Genomic DNA, 22101 nt, shown 5'->3' on the forward strand with positions numbered 1-22101 from the left:
GTCTATATATGTCGGTACTTGTGTACCTTTGATGGCCATTGAAACAAAGTTTCTAAACTTTGTATCTCTTGTAATTTAAATGAATATCTCAATGCATAACTAAGCAAGTGAGCTTTATGGCTCGTGTTTGTGATGAGTACGATTAAAGTGATCTCTTATATTTCATACTCATATCACTCTTTTTGACGAGAAGGACTAGAAAATCCTAAGAGAAAGGCAAAAATATTCATCTCACTACTAAAGCCCGTTAATCATGTATAACATCTATGTGCTTCGGTATAGCAAAATTGTGATGTTTTCGCTTACATAATTGGGTATTTTTTTTCTCTCTTATATGCCCATGCAAGCTATGCTTAAAAGAAAAATATGCAAAGAAAAATAAAAGAAAAAAGAATCAAAATGCTTTTAATATGGTTGCAAGTGTGTTTCTAGGAGATGTGAAAGTTATAGGATGTACCTCGAAGGTGATAGTCCCCATCAAATAGTTATGATTGTGTGTGAGTGTATTTAATTTTCTCATGTCTCAAATCTTCATAATATGAGACACTTATGCACTCTTGCTTTGTTTCACACACAACACGCAAATTCTTTGCTTCTCTTGATACATGTGCAGGTACAATGTGATTTGGCTATCATAAGGGATACATATGTTAATATATACTTGCTAAACTGTCTTAACTTGTTTTTGAAATATAAAATTGGTTAGACTTGTTTAGTGTGTTTGTGGATCTAGGAATGCTTTGCATCTAGAGTTGAGGTGTGGTTTGAGTGCTTAACATGCTGCTTCAATCCTTGTTTGAGTAGCCATCTTGTTGCTTTCTCATCTTATGTGTTTTTCCCCCTTTTGAAAAACCTCTTTTCTACATCCTCGATAGCTTCTCAACAGAATCTCGACAAATACCTCTTCTATAGATTTTTGGGTTTGACCTCAATAGCTTCTCGATAAATAGGTCAATCCATCGAGCCAAAATCTTGTGCTCTCTGTCTGCTCGACACATCCTCAATAGATTCTCGATCCATCGAGGTTGGCTTTTACTTGATAGCATCTCGATAGCTTCTTGATTTGTCAAGAACCTTTTGCATGCATTGTTTTTTACATGTTTTTCATCTTTCTATTATCTTGTCATCCATAGCATCTTGTTTCATTCCATTCATGTATTTATATGGATTCCTTGTGCCCCCTTGATCATCTTTATGTTTCTCAGGTGAAGTTTTATAGCTTCTTGTATCCTTTATTAATCATGACAAAAAGGGGGAGAAAATGTGGTTTCTTTTTAAGATTCTACATGTTAGGGGGAGTTGTGTTTCATCTTGTTAGGGGGAGTGTTTACCTCCTTGTTGTTTTAGGAGCCTCTTTTAGCTTCTTGTACATCGGTCTTGTGATCATTTTTACATACATTGTGCTTATCTTTGATATATATATATATATATATATATATATGATGTATGTTTTTTTCACCTACCTCTACATGTATTGTTTCTTTTCTCTCTTTATACACATGTTTCTTTATGTATGCAATCTTTATTTTTGTTTCACACATGATGCCTTGATGAGTTTTGTTTAAGTGTTACAGAAAAACAGGTAATGAAAGTCTACCATGCTATGAACCCTTTTCTTGCAAAGTTTTTCAAAAGTTTGTAGTAGAGATAGATTTATTTTGTAATACAACAAGTGGTATGAATTTAGTGATTTAAGACTTCTCTCATGATTATTTGTTTTGTTGTGGTTTTTTCATGGATTGCCAAAGGGGGAAATTATTAAGGACATATTTTATGTAATTGGCTAATCTTTTGACAAGATGCATTTTACTTATAATTGGGTAGATCTAGGATGAGTTTAGTACTTCAAGAAACAAGAATTCAAGTCAAGTATTAAAGCCATGAAGATTGGACCAAGAAACAAGTGAAGAAAAGTTGTTCATTAAATCTCGACAGATACCTCGACAGAAATAGTATCTATCAAGATTTAAGAACGAAGCTCGACAGAAGCTGAATCTGTCGAGATCTACGAAATCAGAATTTCCAGATCTAATTTTTTGCCCTAGTTGACATGTATGTGTAGGGTTTCTTTTCTCACAATCCTAGACATATATAAAGTTTATTTTAAAGGCCGTCATACAAGTAGAACACATGGAGAACACATGCAGAAAGTGACCTAGTGCCTTATTTTCTTTGCAAGAAGTTACTGCGTCTTTTACGCCAAGGGTTTTGTAACCAAGTACTTCTTGATCTTCATTGTTGATAAAGTGAAGAACTTTATAGCCAACAATATCTTCAAGTTGTTGGAGTTAGTCACGTATTGGAATCCATGCAAAAGGGTGGCGTTCATATATTGAAGAGTTTAGAGGTTCTGAAGCGGTAGAAGGTTTCTGCTGTAAGTTCATCTATGGGGATTATAGAGTCTAGGGACAAGGGTTTTTGTATTAGATCTGAAACTTCTCTTTACTATAGTAAATTGCTTTTCAGGAAAATTTCTCCTCAAGTTTTTTACTGTGAAACTAGTTTGTTTTATTGGTTTTCCTGGGTCATCATATCTTATCTTATTTACTATTTCGTTGTGCATGATATTGATATTTATTTGTTTTACAAGGTTTATTCATAATAAATCTAATAAACAACTTGGGTTTAAAACTTGTTAATTCTATCAACTTGGGTCTAAATTTCCCAACAAATATATTGCTTATGCTGTATTGGTGACATGCATTGGAATTTAATTGAGGAACCTAACGTTGCACATGGAAAACTATATCTAAATTTTGTCCTTATAATTATAAGTTCTCATTATGACATAAAATAATTGTGTCTATGTACTACACGCTAGAAATTATAATTTTTAAGGACTTTTTTTGGGGGTCTAAATTTTGATGTTGTAGTTGTTTGGACTAATTTTTTGTTGTTATTTGGACTAATATTTTATTTTTTTTTAACAAAGATGAGGATTATGTTAGGGGCCCAGAAAAATCTTATTAGATCTAAATTCTAAAATTTCATAATACATATTATATACATACATATATATATATATATATATTGTTATTTGGACTAATATTTTATTTTTTTTTAACAGAGAAAAGGATTATGTTAGGACCCAGAAGAATCTTATTAGATCTAAATTCTAAAATTTCATAATACATATTATATATATATATATAGAGAGAGAGAGAGAGAGAGAGAGAGAGAGCTTTGGGGGGGGGGGGGGGGGTGGTGGTGGGTGGGCATCCTTGGTCAGAGAGTGGCCCCCCTCTAACTTTTTCCCTTGCTAGAATCGAAAAAAGAAAAAGAAACTTGTGGGTTAGTTAAATAATTGTTATCATATGACATTCATTCAAGGTGTCCTCTCAAAAATGAAAACAATATATAGTTTCATATTACTAAGATGAGGAAAAACTTTAAATAAATAAATAAAAAGGAAGAAAGACAAACGCACAGAGGTCATCTAAGCTGATTAGGTCATAAATAAGATTGGTTTTCTCAACAATATAATTGACTTTGCCTCGCACGACTAATAGGTGGTCATGTGGATAAGGTTTATTATTGAAGACATCTCTAAATTATTCATCGGGGCACCCAACTTTCTCTCAACCTAAAGAAGAAGAGAATTATGAAGCGTTCCAAGATAAATTAAGGACTATAATATATGAACATGTCAAATAGTGTTATTAAGCACTAACGATAAATAAGGTCAGCTTTCACTGATCAAAACTTCAAAAGTAACGTGTGGTGCGGATGGCTCGAAAGTTTATTTTTTTGGTTCACGAGAGATCATTAAAGCTATAAACTACACAACAAGAGATAACCAATTTTCTTGCCTTAAACCCCTCTTCTTCTGGTGTAGACGAAATTCAATCTTAGATCACATATTTTTAAGACCGGACATTACCAATTAAACCAACTAGCACCCATCCGAATTTAAAATAGACCAAACTTCATGAATATGAACAATCAAAGCCAGCACCAAATGAAAAACTTCTATTTTTCATGTTAGGAATGCCAACTTTCACTTCTCAAACTAATAAGAATGATTAAGAAAAACAAGATATACCAAATTAAACTAGGATTGCACTATTTTTACATATCCTATACAACTTCTCCCATTATTTCATATATTCTGTAATTGGAAGCCTTGTCGGCTCAAAGGACCTGAATCTTGTGGTGAAAACTCTACCAACTTTCTATGTCACACCAACTGAAAAGATTTTATTTTAAGCTCCCTCCACTTATTGCTCGGTACATAAATGAAATATGATCTGGTTCCATTCATTTTTCCGTCACTCTCTTATTTTCTGTACAGCAGCAACTCAAGCAATTTGATTTTGGACTGGATTCTGCATACTTAAACACTTGCAGTTGGCTTTATTATCACTAAGAGTCTGCAAAAATACATAAATTCATGAAAGGAAGACAGATTATTTGGCAAGACATGAGGAATTCTAGTTCAAATTCTCTTTCCATACCTTGAATTGTTTCTGAAGATCTTTGATGTATTCAACAGCCAAGTCCAACATGTCTGCTGTATTAGTTTGCTGCAAGGAAGAAAAGACAAAAAATTCTCGACTTTTCAAGGAGAAATAGATAATTGACACTAAATAAAGAAGAAAATTTCTACCTTGTCCATGTTTGGGACAAGCTCTTGCAATTTCCTCATTCGTTCACTGATCCGGGTTCTTCTTACCTGAAAGTAATATACTCTTTACAATCATCCTTCTATAGTTCACCTCATGGACTCCGCAAATAAAAACTACAAATATATCATATTCCGAAATAGATTTTTTTTTTTTTATAATTTAAGCAAAAGATCAATAATTAGAAAAATCATATAACTAAGGTGAAAATTTTACCCTTTCTGCAATGCTTCGAGGATGAGTGGCACAACCACGCTTTGCTCTTATTTTACAAGGAACAGAATCTCGAAATTGCAGGAACTTCTCCATGGCAACCATCTCTGACGAAGTCTTTGGTAAACTCAAATGGTGCGATAACATATTAACCCGATTTCCAAGTCCTCCATTCTAATTATATGCAAAAATTCAGATTAAATTGTACAAACAAAACATTTCAAGAAGACTCAACCTGAAAGGCAAATCTGATACCTGGTTAGCAGCAAATAGTTTCCCATCATCATCTTGCTCTCTTTTCATGACAGTAAAATTTTCTGTAAAATGTGGTGGATCATTCCAAGAACTGTATGGGACTCCAGGGCCATAAAAATGAGCATCAACACTGCCATTACCGAGCTTTCCATCATCGGGACTATCTGCTCCAAGGTTTTCACTCCCTATTTCAGAGATTTGTGACAACATCCCTAGTGAAGAAGGAAATCTTGGTGAGAAGCTAAGCTGACTCTTCAACCTGTCTGTAGATGGACTTACATCTCCATTAGTACCATTGACCCTACTGTAGTTTCCAATTCCTTTCATCATGGCATAGCCTGCAATTTACTGAGAAACTTTTAGTAATCATTCAAGCTTCTGATGATGAAAAAATACTCTCCTTCCCAGCTTAATTGTTTGAAAGAATATTTCCCCAAAATTGTCTAAGACTGGTGCTGCATTACAAATGGATCTATCACAAAAATTGAAATCCTTGGCCAATAAACTATTTCTCAACCAGCACTCACTCCTCGAATAATAATGAGATGGAGGGTGAGATAGTAGGTTTAAGACTCAATGGGTATGTGTCTCACTTGCCCCAAAAAAAAAAAATGAAAAAAAAAATCTAAATCTTTTGATTAAAATCAATTGTGAAACTTCCTTTAGTTGCTGAGGAAATGCAGGAAGATGATAAGAAAATGATTTTTTTATTTTTTTTTATTTTTTACAAGCTAACCCCAGGGAAACTAAAACCTCCACTCAGTTGTGAAACACCACTATGCCTACCAGCGTTTAAACTCACTTTTCATAAAAAATTCCTATCCCCTACATACTTGACAACCTTACTAGTTTACTACATATAATACACGGGAATTAAACGTTTTTCCAATAAGATTGCATATAATAATAGAAAAAAACCATTTCTTTACTATTCCCTTCAACCAAATTTCCCACACCTCTCATTGCAGGTAAACTACAACTAGCCAAGAAATCTTCAGAAGTTCAAGCGAGCTCCTAACTACTAATTATTTCAGAGATAATTTTTTCCCCTTTTGTCTGCTCCCCTAACTCATATTGGACATGAGCGTCTTAGATTAAAAAAAAAAAAAAAAAAAAACAGTTTACATGGCCATAACATGGAATGGAACGGAAGTGAAAGAACAATACCATTCTGAACAGAGAGGTGGGAGAAAAGATCAGCAGGCGAGCTACTTTGCCTAATGATATTTGGATTACCGGCTTTGGATTGCACGTCGTGGTCCATTGCCATTGAACCCACCAACCCATATGAGCTATCATCATCGTCCATAGCAGTGGGGCTAAGACTCTGTCTCGGATAATGGGGAGGCAAGCTCGCACAATAGCCCTGCTGTTGTGCCTGGGAGTGAGAGTTGGAGCTCACACGCTTCATAGCTATTGAATCCGTATTGCTAGTACCGTAATTCAAAAATCTGGATATTAATCTCTCTGACTCAGTGCCCTCTGTCTCCATGATATTAGCAAGGACCGAGCTCGGCGCAGAGCGAAACCGCAATAACCCAGAACTGGGTTGGTGTTGGGAAAGATAATTGTCGTGGGTATTTGAATCCATCGAATGCTCTTCTGTTTTGCTTTGTTTCTTCTTCTTCTTCTTCTTCTTCTTCTTCTTCTTTCTTCACAGCCCTTGAGAGTTAAGAGTGGAGTAGAAGTTAAGGCTCATGGCACTGTTTAGTGCTACGCAACTATTATACAAATACGCCACTGCTTTACCTGGAAAATTCTGGGGAATTTTCTTTCACTTTCTTGGGAAAAATTTCAGCTTGATTTCTAAGCAGACTTGGATAAGATCTTGCGGAGGAAGCAACCGAGGGAGATAAAGCTTAACCAAAGCATAAGCTACTTACTACTAAGAAACAAAAACAACCACCCAAAAAAAAAAAAAACTATAGCTAGAAGGTAATATGATAAGCTGTAATTAAACGGAACTTTGAGGTCTATTTGGTACAGAGAATAGAGATCCAAGTGAAAAGAATCAAACTAGAGAGAGAGAGGATATTACTGTAGTGAAAGCAGAGAAATATTAACCGCAGCCTTAGATTTGCTTTTCAAAGCACCGAAAGCAAGGAAGATCTTGAGCTAGAGACAGAGACAGAGACAGAGACAGAGTGGAGGTGGTGTTGGTGTTGGTGAAGTTGATAGCGCACGGTGGGAGAGATAGAGAGAGACAATATTTATCTTCTCCTTTCTTGGCAAGTGCGGCCAATGGAGAAGTACAGAAAGCCATCAATCTGGTAACCCCACATAGGCACGTAGGTCTTTCTCTTATTTACTATTAGCCTCTTTCTCCGTTATTAAAGGGGTGTTTGATTTGTGTTTTCAAATAACAATTTTCAGTTTTTAAACAATATTACACGTATTTTCACACATTTTTTTCACCTATATGTATTTCTACAAATATTTTCAAACAATAATTTTCAGTTTTTAAACACATGTACCAAACAGACCCTAAATTTCCAATTATTTCCTTAAAAGAAATTTATTTGATTTTAAAGTTTAAAACTTTGGATTTAAACTTGGGAAAAATAATAAGTTTAAGATATTTCAAAAATGACACATTTGGCCTTTAGATCATGTGCTGTTTGGAGTGAAAATATCTTATGTAGCTGTACGGGCCACAACTATCGGTCTGTACCGAGCTCAGGACACGTTTCCTAAAACAGGCCCAACCTACCCTGCTTACTAACTGAGCACCTAGCCTGTTCCCTAGATGGGCTTGGCCCAAGCTCACATCCTGACCGAGTATCACCTCTTATGCCGAGATCAAGAGATAATGCATTGGGGGAATCTACTAGCCGAGCATCAATTGGCGCTTGGTGCAAGTTCCAAGAAAGCCATATCAATCACAAACAACGGGTTTCAACTGGTTAGGAATATGGCTTAAAGGGACCCACCAACATGGGAAAATTCCTCTCCTCATGACAAATCCCACTAAGGAAAGTCTATAAATAAAAACTGATGGGTGAGAGAGAAGAGGTTGGAAAAATTAGGGAAGAGAAACACGAGAGTAAAAAGGAAAAATACTTTTTAGGGAGAAAGAAGTCCAGTTCGGATTTCACAAAGAGGGGGTAGATAAATTGTGATGTTCTCGGGAAATGTAGGAATTTGAGGGAGGAAGTGAGATAAAGAAAAACTTTCATTTGTCTCCTATAAAAACTGCATCACCATCTTTGGGACCTCCCGTTGTTGGATATTCTTGACCCATAATTCAAGTTGATAAGGTCATATTTTCCTGTACTTGGCTAATCTTTTGACAAAACGCACTTCACTTGTAAATTTGATAGATCTAAATTGGATTTGATATATATCAAGTTGTGGTATTAAAGACATGAAGATTGATCCAAGAAACTAGTGAAAAAAAAAGTTGTTTTACTGAAACTCGACAGATAGCTCGATAGATATTACTATCAAGGTTAAATGAAAAGGCTCGACACAAGCTTGATCTATCGAAAATTACAATTTTAGAATTTCCAGATCTGAAATTCGACCCATGCTATATTATTTGATTAGGATTTCTTTTCTCACAACCCTAGTCATATAAAAGACATACTTTAGAAGTCGTCACATACAAATACAAAGATCTAGAATTCATAAACTCTATGAGAAGCTACTATGTTTGTACATCATAGGGTTTTGTAATGAAGTGCTTCTTAATCTTCATCGTTTATGAAGTGAAGAACTTTGCAGCCAATAATAATCATTCAAGTTGTTGGAGTTAGTCATGTACTAGGATCCGTGCAAAGGAGTTAGTAACAAATTGAAGATTTGTTCATCAAAGGAAAGAAGACTACTACAAGATCAAGTTCAATTGGGTATTGGAGCGAAAGTTCAATTGTAGATTGGTATTTTGGGATAGGCCAGGGTAGTGGTCAGATTCCTCATACTTGTAACCACTTGATTATTGATTAGTGGATTATTGATTAGTGGATTCTTGGGAGTGATGGGGTTTTTCCTTGTGAAAAGGTTTTCCCCATTTGTCAACAAAGCACTGTGTCAATTTAATTTCTGCTACATTTAGTTTATTTGGTGATTTATTGGTACCACCACAATTTACATATAATGTGACCTAATTAATCAATTTAGGTAATTGAATTAATTAACTAGGTTCAAGATATCTTAACCCAACACAAGTAAATTGGAGAGCTCAACCCAATTCCATCGTTTCATAAGACTGAGCTACCACAATTGGCGTTGTCTGTGGGAATCTCCTACTCAGCTGAAGGTATAGAGTTGGCATGACAGCGTCTAATATGGAGGGTCCACATGCAAACGAGGAACCAACGGGGTCAGGTGGAAATCAGTTGAGGGTCTCAAATCAGGCAGTTAGGAGAATGGAGAGGGAACGTAGGAGAGAGCAAGATCTTAGGCAAGACAGGCATGAGACTTGAATGGATTCAGACGAAGCTTCCTCTTAAGGAGAACGAATTGTTGCCTTCGTATCATAGTGGTCATGATCGGGAGATAGAAAGCCTATGAAGGCAGATTAGAGAATTAGAGCTTGAGATGAGAGGCCGGCACCGAAGAAGGGATTATGATCACGAATCTGCAAGCGATCGCATAGGAGGATCTTCTCACTAAAGTCATTCCCGTTTGTCGAAGGACAGCTCAAACGAGTCCAGGATCGCTCGAAGTCACCGAGAAGAGAAAGGCGCAATCGTCCCTGCGCCACCCTCAATGCCATGAGCCGGGCCCTATAGAGGGTGGGTCGATCACCATTCTCCGAAGAGATAGAGCGTACTGAGATGCCTAGGCATTTTACTCGCCTACCCTTTACTTGTTATGACAGTAAAACTGACCCAATAGAGCATGTAAGCCACTATACTTAACTTATGGCCCTCTATTTGTGATATGATGGACTTATGTGTAAAGTGTTCCCATCTAGCCTTGAGCCCACAACAATGAGGTGGTTCAACCACAGCTTCAGTGAGTTAGTTCAAGCATTCGGTGCATGTTTTGTCACTTGCAATCGAGCTCCCCAGCCTATTGATGCCTTGCTGTCTATGAAAATGAGGAGTGAGGAAACTCTCCGGTCATATTCAGATTGATACAAGGAGTTGTATAATGAGATCGGGGGAGGAAATAAGCAAGTAGCAGCAAACACTTTCAAACTAGGGCTTCCTAAGGAATCTAAGTTGAAGGGCTCACTAACCATGAAACTCCCCGAGAATATGCATCAGCTTATGAGGAGAATAAAAGAACATAAGAGACTGGAGGATGATTAGCTACAAAGCAAAAGGAAGGCCCCCACCACTCTACAATACCCTAAAGATCCTAGGCACGAAGGCTTTCAGTGTAGGCCCCGAAGAGAAGCTAGGGAACAAAACCCAAAACTACGAGCTGGAGTCAATGTGGCATTTAAGGAGCCCATGCATAAAATTCTCAAGAAGAGAAAACACGAGTCATACTTTCATTGGCCTGGCAAGTGGACGGGGACCTGACCAAGAGAAATCAGAGTTTACATTGCACGTAACACCGGGATAAGGGACATACCACTAAGCAGTGTAGGACGTTCAAAGACCACTTGGAATAGCTTGTTAAAGCTAGGCATTTGACAGAGTTTATGGTTGGCCAAAAGGGAGGCGCCATAGGGTAGACATTAGGGAGCCAAGGGGGAGCATAGTCGCCTCCCCTCGGGGTTATTGAGGTCATTCATGCTGCGACAATTGGTGTAAGTGCTAGTCGCCAGAGAGGAATTCTAAACATTACCACCCAACAGGAGCACCAGATGTTGGACCGTCCGAGGAAGAAGCCTAGGACAGTTGGAGGGCAAATAACTTTTAATGACGATGGTCTTGAAGGTACATCTCAACCGCATGACAATGCTCTTGTCGTTACCCTTAGGATTGGGGGTTTCCTAATGAAAAGGGTTATGATTGACCAAGGGAGTGACACTGAGATAATATACCCTGATTTTTACAAGGGTCAAGGTTTGAAGACTGAGGATCTCGGGAAGTATGATACCCTCCTAATAGGCTTTGACGAAAAAATGGTGATACCAGAAAGACAAATTAAGCTCCCCTTAATAGCTGAAGGGAAAAAGGTACTGGTGAATTTCATAGTCGTAAACGTGTTTTCCCCATACACAGCAATCCCAGCACGGCTGTGGATACACAACATGGGGGCTGTACCATCCACACTGCATGTGAAAGTTAAATTCTCAACCAAGGAAGGAGTTGTGGTGATGAGGAGTGACTAGAAAGTGGCCCATCAGTGTTTGGTGGCTGCAATCAATCATGAAATTAAGCAAAAAGAGTAAGTAGAGTCGGTCTCATTATAGCAATTACAATGCCTCGAGGAGTCTAATGGGGCTGACAGTGCTGAAGAACTAATTGTGGTCCATATTTTGCCCTACAAGGACAAATATTTTCAGATAGGAAAAGCCTTTCTAGCAAGGATCGAGTGGAAATTTTGTTGACATTGGTCAAAAATTTTGATGTTCTTGCTTGGAGCTCATACGAAGTTCCCAGCATGGATTCGAAGTTCATAGTGCACAAATTGAATATGGATCCCTTATTTCCACCCAAGAAGAAAAAGCCAAGGTGAGCAGCCAGGCACGATGTGGAAGCAGTGAATGAGGAAGTAGAGAAATTAAAGCAAGCTAGGGCTATCAAAGAGGTATTTTATCCGTATAGGTTAGCTAATACCGTGGTAATAAAGAAGAAGAATGGGAAGTGGAGAGTCTATGTTGATTTTACTAATCTAACAGAGCATGCCCTAATGATCCTTACCCTATACCGAAAATTGAACAACTGGTGGATTTTCCATGGACCTACGAACGTAACTAGGGTTCCAAAGTTTTTCTACATTAATATTGAGGTTTGGAAAAAAATCCCACATCATCTAAGAGCCATTCCAAACCCCTATTTTCTCACTAAATAAAGCCATACATGGCACCTTTCCAAAGCACAAAGAAAATCCTAAGGGAAAATCTAAGATTCACTAGAAATAGTGAATCAAAGAGGGAGTTTTTCACAAAACATCCTTAAGTAAATTTTATTTTGATTGGGACCTTTTCTGGTCTTAATCCTCAAATTTTGAAGTTTACTAATCATTTTTGTTTGCTGTGAATAGATTTAATTGAGGAGAATAGTCAAAATCAAGCCAAAGAGCTTTTTGTTGTGAGGTATATGTTCTAATCTCTTTTTTTCATTTTTGCTTTTTAATCTCATTTTAATCTTGTTTCTTTGATTTATTTGTGTTTAGATATGTTTGCTTAGTCTAGGTTTTGTTGTTTTTGTGTTTAAAAGCATGTTAGGTTGCTAGATTTGCTATTTTAAAGTTCTACTCTACTTTATGTGTTACTGAGTTTTCAGGTTAGGGTTCTTCAAGCGTGTTTGCATACACATTATTTTGTGTGCACACGCAGGCTCTTAGTATATATACGCATACAACTGGCCTGCGTATGCAAGCCTATGTATGCGCACGCATACTCATGCCCAGAAACCCTAATTCAGGTTTTCTACTTCTATTTCTTTGTCTCTTTCATATCATAGGCCCCTATTTTGTCCCTTTTATGCTTTTTAAGTCTCTGTTCCCCTGTTTAATTGTTTGTTTGTCTCAAACATGCTAGATTAGGGTTTTCTTTTCTCTTCTTATTTTAATACCATGAACATGCATTCACATGTCCATTCATTGATGCATAGGTGCTGAGATATAGTAAGGTAAGTCATGCATTCACATGAACATGCATTGATTTGATTATCATAGGCCCCTATTTTGTCCCTTTTATGCTTTGTAAGTCTCTATTCCTCTATTTAATTATTTGTTTGTCTCTAACATGCTATATTAGGGTTTTCTTTTCTCTTCTTATTTTAATACCATAAACATGCATTCACATGTCCATTCATTGATGCATAAGTGCTGAGCTACAGTAAGGTAAGTCATGCATTCACATGAACATGCACTGATTTGAATATGATCTTGTTTGGATGATGAACATGGATGAGGTTTGTTTGTTTTCCTTTTTCCTTCAATAATGAGATGCAATAACATATTTGTTTGATTATTCCATGATTTGTTTGCTGCCTTGGATATGATGTATGCTTGCTTGCTGCCATGCCTATGTTCCGCCTTGACCATGATATGATGCCATATGAGATGAGATGCTTTTGATAGGTGCATGCTAGGGTTTGTAATGGTTGATATGTATGGTAGATGTGTGTTAGGTTTGATATGTTTGCCAAGATAGATGTATGTTAGGGCTTGGGATGAAATGCCATGTTATATGCTTAGATGTATACTAGTGTGTGTGTGTGTGTGTGTTTAAGATGCAATGTTGAATTTGCCTTTAATAGGATTAAGACGTAAGACACATGGAAGCCGACCCACGGGTAGGGTGATTTTGGATGCCTAACTCCTTTCCAAGACCGTACCTAAACTTCGAGCCCATACTCTGGTAGTAGGATCAAGTCCTTCCATGTAATGGCACTATATTCATGGTTCCTAGATCATAAAACTAGGTGGCGAGTCCTTTTCTCTACCTTGGTCCATTCGGCCAAGGTGTACACCCCAATCCATGCATGGTGCCCATGCTTCCCTCTTGTATTTCCTGAGGAACACCATGGAAGGGAGTGGCCCCTCACCTAACTTGAAGGAATGTTGATACCCTAAAGGAGGAGGGTTGAAGGGTGAGGCTCCCTCAATCCCGAAAACAGGTGAAGGAATGGTTGGCCCTTCAACAACGATATTCTGGTTAGCTGCTGCAAGGACCGATGTGACAAAAATGATGACTCCGGGCTGAGCGTCAACCTGCTCTACTTGGATGTCAGCTCCCCTTTGCCTCTTGCGTGTACGAGGTAGGGTGCCAACCAAGATCTGAGGTGCTAGCAAGGTAGGCGACGTGGATAGAGCAGACGTTTGCCCCCCGAGAGCCCAGGCTCCAGGGATGTACCTAGCTGACTGAACGGTCCTTCTTTGAACCATGTTGTTATCTAATTCCACTTCTTCAATGTTACCCACAAGTTGGTGCCGAAGTTTTGCCTGGAAGACCATGTCCCCTGAACCATCATTATAGGGCTCTAAGGAATCCACCCTTTGGCAAAAATCCCCTCAGCCGTACGTCGATATATGTCAGCAAAGAATGCTTGGCCAAGAAGGCAACCCGGGGTCTTGAAAGCTGGTGTAGGAAGGGATGCAACCAATGATGAGGTGTGAGGCTTAGAGCTACCAATTAGTATGGACAAACACCTCGAAGCATAGAATCCAGTTTAGATCCCGAACTTTAACTAACCTTAAGTTTGGCTTTGAGCGCCGAGAACTTGCACGAGCAGCAGGATCACATAAGTCAGCATGAAAAAACAAATATGAGCAAAAAGAAAAGAAAAAAAAATATACATGTAAATAAATGTGACAAACAACAAAAACAAGCACAGTAAACTTTTCAGGGTACCAACTTGCATTCTCGAGCAATGTCAAGCAGGTGAGTTGATTGTCGAGCCAATTTCCCCACACCCTTATGTACTCCCTTTGGGAATTCCTATTGGGGTCCGGCAAACAAGATATTAACCTTATTGGGGGTTAATAATTTTAAGATAATACCCATTGACAACACTTCCAGAATAGCTATATAGGAAATTGATTTCGTGGCATGTAAGTTTGAGGTTGAAAAGCCTATTTAATTGGCTGACGCAACCGACTACCCTATAGAAGTTGGGTAGACACTAGTTGGGCTAAATACCATAAAACCTAAGGGTACTCAGCAGTAATAGATCTAGAAGGAACCTCACCCCACCTTCCAGGACAGCCATTAAGGGGATAAATATCACCCTGGGCACTCTCTTGTCCTCTATGTCTCCCCCAGACAATACTTAATATGTATGTCCTCGGGAATGGCGTATCTGGCCTTGAAGGTCGCCACGACTTCCGTGGTATTGACTAAGTGGGCAATACCCATAGCTAGAGAAAACAAAAGGAATAAATGAGGCGAAGGGGAGAAGAAGACTTACAAAAGGATGGGCTTTCTTGGTAAGAAGAGAGTTCTTGGAGAAGAGAGAGAGCTGGGGACTAGGAAGGCTCTAGATTGAAGCTTGAGAAAAAAAATGAAGTAGAGAAAGTAAATCTAAAGGAACCAGATAATATTTATAGGGGTGAGGGCATTAAATTCTTTGGGCGGGAAAATTTGATAACTACTCTAATCCACAATCTCACGCACGCCTCAGCATCTGAATGGACAAATAATCATGGCCGTTGATCTTGACAGATGGCCCTGCACGTGCGTAAAGTGTAGGCTATCCAATCCGACGCATTTATTGCCTAACAATTGGAATCCCCGAGAGGCAACAGACATATCACGTACAATTCACTATTATACTGAGAGCATAACCACAATCTCATTCCCATGGTATGAAAATGGGATCATGCAGGGCTACTGTACGGGCGACAACTGTCGGTTTGTAACGAGCTTAGGACACATTTCCTAAAATAGGCCCTTCCAACCCTACTTACTAACTGAGCACCTTGCCCGGGAGATGGGCTTGGCCTAAGCTCACATGCTGACCGAGCATCACCTATTATGTCGAGATCAAGAGATAATGCCTTGGGGAATCAGCCAATCAAGCATCAATTAGCGCTTGGTGCAAGTTCTAAGAGAGTCATATTAGTCATGAACAACAAGTCCCATCTGGCCAGGAATATGGCTCAAATGGACCCACCAACATGGGAAACACTCCTCTCATCATAACAATCCCACTATAGGAAATCTATAAATAAAAACCAATGGGTGAGAGAGAAGAGGTTGGAAAATTTAGGGAAGAGAAACACAAGAGTAGAGAGGAAAAATACTTTATGGGGAGAAAGAAGTCTAGTCCGGATTTCACAGAGAGCAGGCAGATACACTATGATCTCAGGAAATGTAGGAATTTAAGAAAGGAAGCAAGATAAAGAAAAACTTTCATTTGTCTCCTATAAAAACAACATCGCCATCTATGGGGCCTCCTGTTGTTGGATATTCTTGACCCATAATACAAGTAATTTAGGGGGCTCAACCTAAATCCTTTGTTCCATAGGACTGATCTACCACAATAGCAATTTGTTCATGGACCAAATAGGTTATTTCTGAAATGTCTTGGTCCCTTTTTTTTTTTTTTTTTGATAAGTTTGAACCTATTTGATATTAGTCCAAACTTTATGGGTGATTTTTGTATTTTACCATTTAAACTTTACTAAGATAGAAATTACTTGTCACTTTAACTCAAAATGACATAATTTTTATATTCAAATTACATAATTTAGAGCAAAACAAATTTTTTTTTTTTTTTTTTTTTTTTTTTTTTTTTTTTTTTTTTTTTTTTTTTTTTTTTTTTTTTTTTTTTTTTTTTTTTCCTGATTTTCTATATTTGGTTGTCATTTGTCCTTTTCCAGTTACCATTGTCCTCCACCACGGGACTAAAAAATGAACTTGATATGTTAAGACTAAGGTATAGAGTAAGAGTTATTACAGTAACTCATAATACAAACAAACATAATCATAGGGCAAAAGCAAATTGATCTTTGTGGGAGGATTATCATAAATCACAAATCGGTTTTTTTTATTATAAAGTTTCAACCTATGGTTGCTAGAATGCACATATAGATTCATTTATTAGGGACCAGTTTGATAATATTATTCTAGTAACGTTATTTGTATTTTTTAGAAATACGTGTGGTTAAAAAAGTGTGTGAAAACATGTGTAATATTGTTTAAACACTGAAAACTGTTATTTAAATAACAATAACAAATGGGCCCTAAATTGCTGAAGTCTACCAATTTATTACCATATTAATTTGTAAACTTTATATCCTAAAATTTGGAGTAATTTTAGCATTTAAAAACAAGTATTTTGTTAACGATGCTCTTTAAAAGGCATTTGTTTATGGAATACTCCTTTTTTTTTTAATATAAGAAAGGGGGAAAAAATAATTGATTTTTTTTTTATAATTTTTTAAATTTTCATAAAAATAGTATTAAAACCTTTTAAAAATAATATATTAACCGATAGCCTAACATACCCCGTTAACCAGACCATGAAACAAATAGCCTTACAACAAATATTTTGTTGGTGAATTGGTCTACTCTTGAATCTTGGCCTTGTTAATCCGTGTGAAATACTAATGTAATGTAATAGTGTTAACAGCGTTAATGCCTAGAGAATAGTGGCACTTTATGGACGGATAAGGTAGAAGTTAGGACTTTAACTTCCTAGCCTGCCTTGTATTGATTGGATGGTGATGTGGTTTGACGTCACCGATAGTCCGACCTTTCAGTACCAGATTCACGCCGTATCTGATTCTGCTCGTCGTTTTCACCTTCAACCATCACTTTCCTTGTGAGATCAGATCACAACTCAAGCGCCGTTTCACCAATAGTTGGGGTCCATTATTGCCCATATCTTTCTTCATATTTCACCTAGTTGCCATTCATAGATTCAGGTGAATTATTATGGTGCAACTACTTATCTCTCTTCGGTTCAAAACTTTCAAACTTTTAACACTTGAGGTTGTGTGAAGGACCCATCAAATGGATCAGGATGTACTACTACAACCACTGCATCATTATTAACTATAATAAAAAATAAAAGTGGTCCGCGGGGAAACAGAAAAACGGGAATCATTATATTCCCACACGGCGAGACAGGAATAAAATATTTATGAATTTTTATTATTTTTAAAGGAATCTTGTAGTTATGTTTGCCTCGAGGTTCACTTTTATGGTAGCAAGGTATGAATTTTGGGCTCCATTTTTTAAACAACTTATCTATACTATTGTTTAGCAAAAAAAAAAAAAAACTTCTCTATACTATTATTTAAGAGGTTTTTTTTTAGTTTGGATTCTTCATTTTTTAGTTTAAAAATGCCCACACATTCATATGTTTAAGGAGAGACAAAACTAAATGACAATCCGATAAAAATACAACTCTAACTCCTCCTAAAACATTACCTAAAAAGTAAGATAACTCTCCTATTAATTTTCAAATTAATTTATTCACTTATAAATTAGATTTTCAAAATAAAAATTATATATATATATATAAAATAAAAAACACAGGTTTTGTTTTTTTTTTTTTTTTATATATAAAATAGGACCACTAAAAAAAAAAGCCTTATCACACGCGCGTATTTTATATTAAGAGGATTCATAAAGTTAGTTACTATCTTTTTCACTTCCAAAATTACCCCTAATTTAATTAATTTATCATTATTCCTAAAAATAAAAAATGAGGTTAAAATCGTAAAAAGATAAAAATTAAAAAAAAAAAAAAACTACTAATTATTAACTCCCCACTAAATAGTCAACGTTGATTAAAAAAAAAAAAAAAAACCTTCCCACTACCCATGTTTGAGAGAAAATAATTACCCCTCCCATAAAATAAGGAAAAACTATCCCACGTTTATAAAAAAAAAAAAAAAATAAAAAAGTGAGTGTCACACTATTTTTATAACTATTATATTATCAATTGGATTTGGATAAACACAAAAAAGCTTCGGAAAAAAAAAATCCTATCTATTTTTTCAAATTGTGATGAAAGAAAAATTATGATAATAAATCTAAAAAAAAAAAAAAAAAAGATCTACCCAATTACAAGTAAAATGTATTTTGTCAAGTTCTACACATGTCCTAACACTTTGTCTATCTCTTTGATGTGTAACTACTTCACATATAGTATCCAGATTTAAGTGATAGTCATAGGTTCCAGTTAACTCAACTGATAAAGTCTCTAATGGTTGAATTAGAAATCTGGGATTCAATCTCCGTTTACACCAAAAACTTATTAGTGTCTTAGTCTGATGATAAAAAACTATATTATCAGGAGCAGACGCCGTAAATTGAAACTTTCTATAAAAAAAGTAAAGTGATAGTCCAATAATAAATGCAATTTTTTGTGGTACCACATGGTAATTACAACCTCCCATTTCCCATTACTAATCGAAACCAGTTAAAATTTTTATGTATAGTGCAAATATAAATTTTGAAAATTAAAAAGAGAAGTAAAACTACCATAAGTCACGTTAACAATGGTAAAATAACAGTATAAAATGCTCAGAACGAGATATATAGTGCACAGCAGGTTGTATGTTAAATAATTATATGAAAGCATAGCTTACAAGATTGGATTATTCTTAGACTACATATAAATGTAATATAAAAACATAATCTGACACAGTGATACTTTTGAAGTATGTGCTCGCTTATATCGATCTTTGTAGATGAGTTTGAAACTTTCATTCATAGGTTTCATTTCATCTATTTATCTCTTTATTTTATCTCTAAAATACAACTTATTATTTAACTATTTTTTGACCATAGAATATTACATATTACCTAATTAGATAAAGTAAGTGCATATAATCTCTGAGATTTCTCTTTTCCTTTCCTATAGATCTCTACCTATCTCAGGCCTCAACTAGTCTACTAGCCAACATGGAACAGAATCAAATTTTCCCTTGCAAGTGACAACCAAGTATCAATCACAATTTTACCTACTCGATTCCTTAATGAATAATTAAGATATAAATAATCAGTCAAAAGCAAATTTGGTTAAAGTACTTCAGGATAGGTCAAATTTGAATGGGATCAAGGCAATCAAGTCAACTTGGTTAAAGTTTGATTAGTTTGGGATAAAAACTTAAATTCCATTGATTTATTTGAATTAAAAAATAATTTTGGTTAAAAATACAATTACATATATATTTAAAATGTAATAAAGTCCAATTTATAAGTTTAAACAACCAGACTTCTCTATTTGGAATCTACTTATTTTGCTGAAACTGAAAACTTTTTGCAGAAAATATTGTAGGTAAAAATAAAAATTAGCTGAAATAGTATAGTGAGACTTATAAATAGTACCAAAAAGTGCAGTGAGACTCATGAATAGTAACAAAAATAAGCTAAATAGTAAAATAAGTTAGCAAAAATAATCTTTACTAAACGGATACTTAAAGCTCGCTTTTATTTTTCTAGAATTTAATAGCCATGCTCTAATTTTGAATTATTTGTTTATTAAGGAAAAGTTTATGAGATATATAAAGTCATGAATTTTTCAAATGATTACTACTCATTTTAAAGTTAATTAATCAATATCACTGCACACATTTGATGTGATGGTCACTTCATAAATATAAGTACTCGTGGGGTATGGGGGGTAAGAGTCGGGGTTGAAGTCTTCAAGAATGAGTTTTATTCACATATATACTTAAATTAAGTTAAAGTAGAATTTTAATATTGTGAAGAAAAAAAAAAAGTTAATTAATCAATGTATTGAAATTGAATTAGGTCATCGATTTTTCTAGTTCTCTAGTGGTCCCCTAGTTTCACTCGTGGCACCCGTGATTAAAAAAAAAAAGTGTACCGAAAAAAAAATTGATAGTGAGAGCTACAAGACAATGCTTTCGCATTAAAAAGCTAGTGGTTGTGTTTGTGGAGGGAAACAAACACACGTGAGCTTGCATTTGCTTCGATGGATTTGTCTTATACTTTCTATCTCAAGTTTCATGACTTTTAAAAAAGAGGAAAAAATAAAATAAAATAAGCCATGGTCCTTTGGGCTTTATATCTCAAAAAGAGTGTAAAAAATGTCCTATTTAAAGCAATGGTGATTTTTGTTGAGAGAGAGAGGTGGGACCCAAATTAACAACGAACAATTAGAAAGTTGAGCCCTCTTTGGATCCCTTGTCCTTTTAAGGATCCTTCACACAATTCCCATTCCTATTTTGGGGTTTCCTACCGATTTGGTGAAGATGCTATTCTTTAGCATAGAGGACACACATATTTATATACTGTTTGGTTGGACTATTCATCTCCACTTGCCTCTTTTTATAATCTAAAATTATGCGAGCGCACACACTCAATCTATATATATATATATATATTATTTGGTTGGACTATCCAATTTTACTTGGCTCTTTTTATAACTTAAAATAAAGAAAAAAGTTTAGTTTCGAACGAGTTTGAAAGTATCTTCCTCCAATTCATTTATGTGGTGTTTGAAGAGACTATTCATATCATATACTATATATAAAAGCAGAAGTCTTTTTCCTACAATTAAGGCTGTGATGCCACATATGAAGAAAAAAAAGGAAAAAAAAAAAAAAAAAAAAAAAAGCCATCTAAAAATCTGCCTCCTTCACAATTAAAAAGCGATAAATTATATTCTTCCACAATACTTAAAACACCTTTTTATAGTTTTTTTCAATAAAAATAAAACTAACCGCTTGAAATACACAGCAAAGGCTTGCAATACTCCAAAAAAAAAAAAAAAAACCTACAATACAGAGATAGAGAAGGAGAAGAAAAAAAAAAACTTATGACACAGATATAGACCACCATCCATTCTCTTGCTAGACTTAGACAACCAGAACTGCAAGCACACAAAGAAAGAAAATCTACCACCATCAAATTGTTGGAACCAACACCGGTACATTTTTCTCTTTTTTTCTTATTATTATTATTATTTTTCCAAATTTAGGTATGCAATGTTACTTTTTATTGATTTTTTTTTTTTTTTTTGGTATAGGTTTAGATTTGATTTTGGCTTTGATTCATTTTTGTTTCAGGATTTTGAGTTCTCCATGAAATTTTCATTGGGATCAAATAAGTGTAGAATTGAATGTTACGCTGATATTTCTTTTTTCTTTTTCAATCTTATTTTAGGTTTTTTTTTTGGTCGAAACCATATGCACGCAAAGATATAGCCTGGAAGGGACAAAGAGAGAGGCAACATACTCATTACCCCATAATCAGTAAAGTTATTGCTTTTTATATTTTTTTTTTTTTTTTTTTTTTTTTTTTTTTTTTTTTTTTTTTTTCATTTTCAAATTTGGGGATTGAATATGATTTAGGTTTGAATTTCTTAATTGGATTGGTTTAGATTTAGATTTAGTTATTTGTACTATATATAAAAGCAGAAGTCTTTCCCTGTAATTAAGGCTATTCTGCCATATAGGAAAAATACCCACTTAAAAAACAAACATGCGTAAAACAAACTTGAAACGCCACACTCAA

At 35.6% G+C, this 22101-nt stretch overlaps 1 protein-coding gene across 3 annotated transcripts; it reads right to left on the minus strand.

Annotated features, from left to right (window-relative positions):
• Positions 1-3888: 3888 nt before the first annotated feature.
• LOC115953548 (transcription factor bHLH130) lies at positions 3889-7365 on the minus strand. Of its 3 annotated transcripts, XM_031071274.1 has the most exons (7): positions 6840-7365; positions 6258-6752; positions 5091-5428; positions 4839-5009; positions 4607-4672; positions 4455-4523; positions 3889-4370 (listed from the first exon to the last, which is right to left on the minus strand). In XM_031071274.1, exons 2-7 carry the CDS (start codon positions 6679-6681, stop codon positions 4299-4301), a joined length of 1140 nt encoding a protein of 379 aa, XP_030927134.1. In that variant the 5' UTR covers positions 6682-6752; positions 6840-7365; the 3' UTR covers positions 3889-4298. The 3 variants fall into 3 exon arrangements, with proteins under 3 accessions (XP_030927134.1, XP_030927135.1, XP_030927133.1); XM_031071275.1 differs by having other exon boundaries at positions 3889-4325; positions 6258-7365; XM_031071273.1 differs by having other exon boundaries at positions 6258-7365.
• Between the last annotated feature and the right edge of the window lie 14736 nt (positions 7366-22101).

This window comes from Quercus lobata, chromosome 7 (assembly GCF_001633185.2).
Source record: "Quercus lobata isolate SW786 chromosome 7, ValleyOak3.0 Primary Assembly, whole genome shotgun sequence".
NCBI lineage: Eukaryota > Viridiplantae > Streptophyta > Magnoliopsida > Fagales > Fagaceae > Quercus > Quercus lobata.

Coding starts and splice junctions, on each gene's coding strand:
- LOC115953548 (XM_031071274.1), bottom strand. CDS start 6,681: ATGGATTCAAATACCCACGACAATTATCTTTCCCAACACCAACCCAGT. Junction 4,524..4,606: donor TTGTCCCAAACATGGACAAG/GTAGAAATTTTC, acceptor TCTTCCTTGCAG/CAAACTAATACAGCAGACAT. Junction 4,371..4,454: donor ATCTTCAGAAACAATTCAAG/GTATGGAAAGAG, acceptor GTATTTTTGCAG/ACTCTTAGTGATAATAAAGC.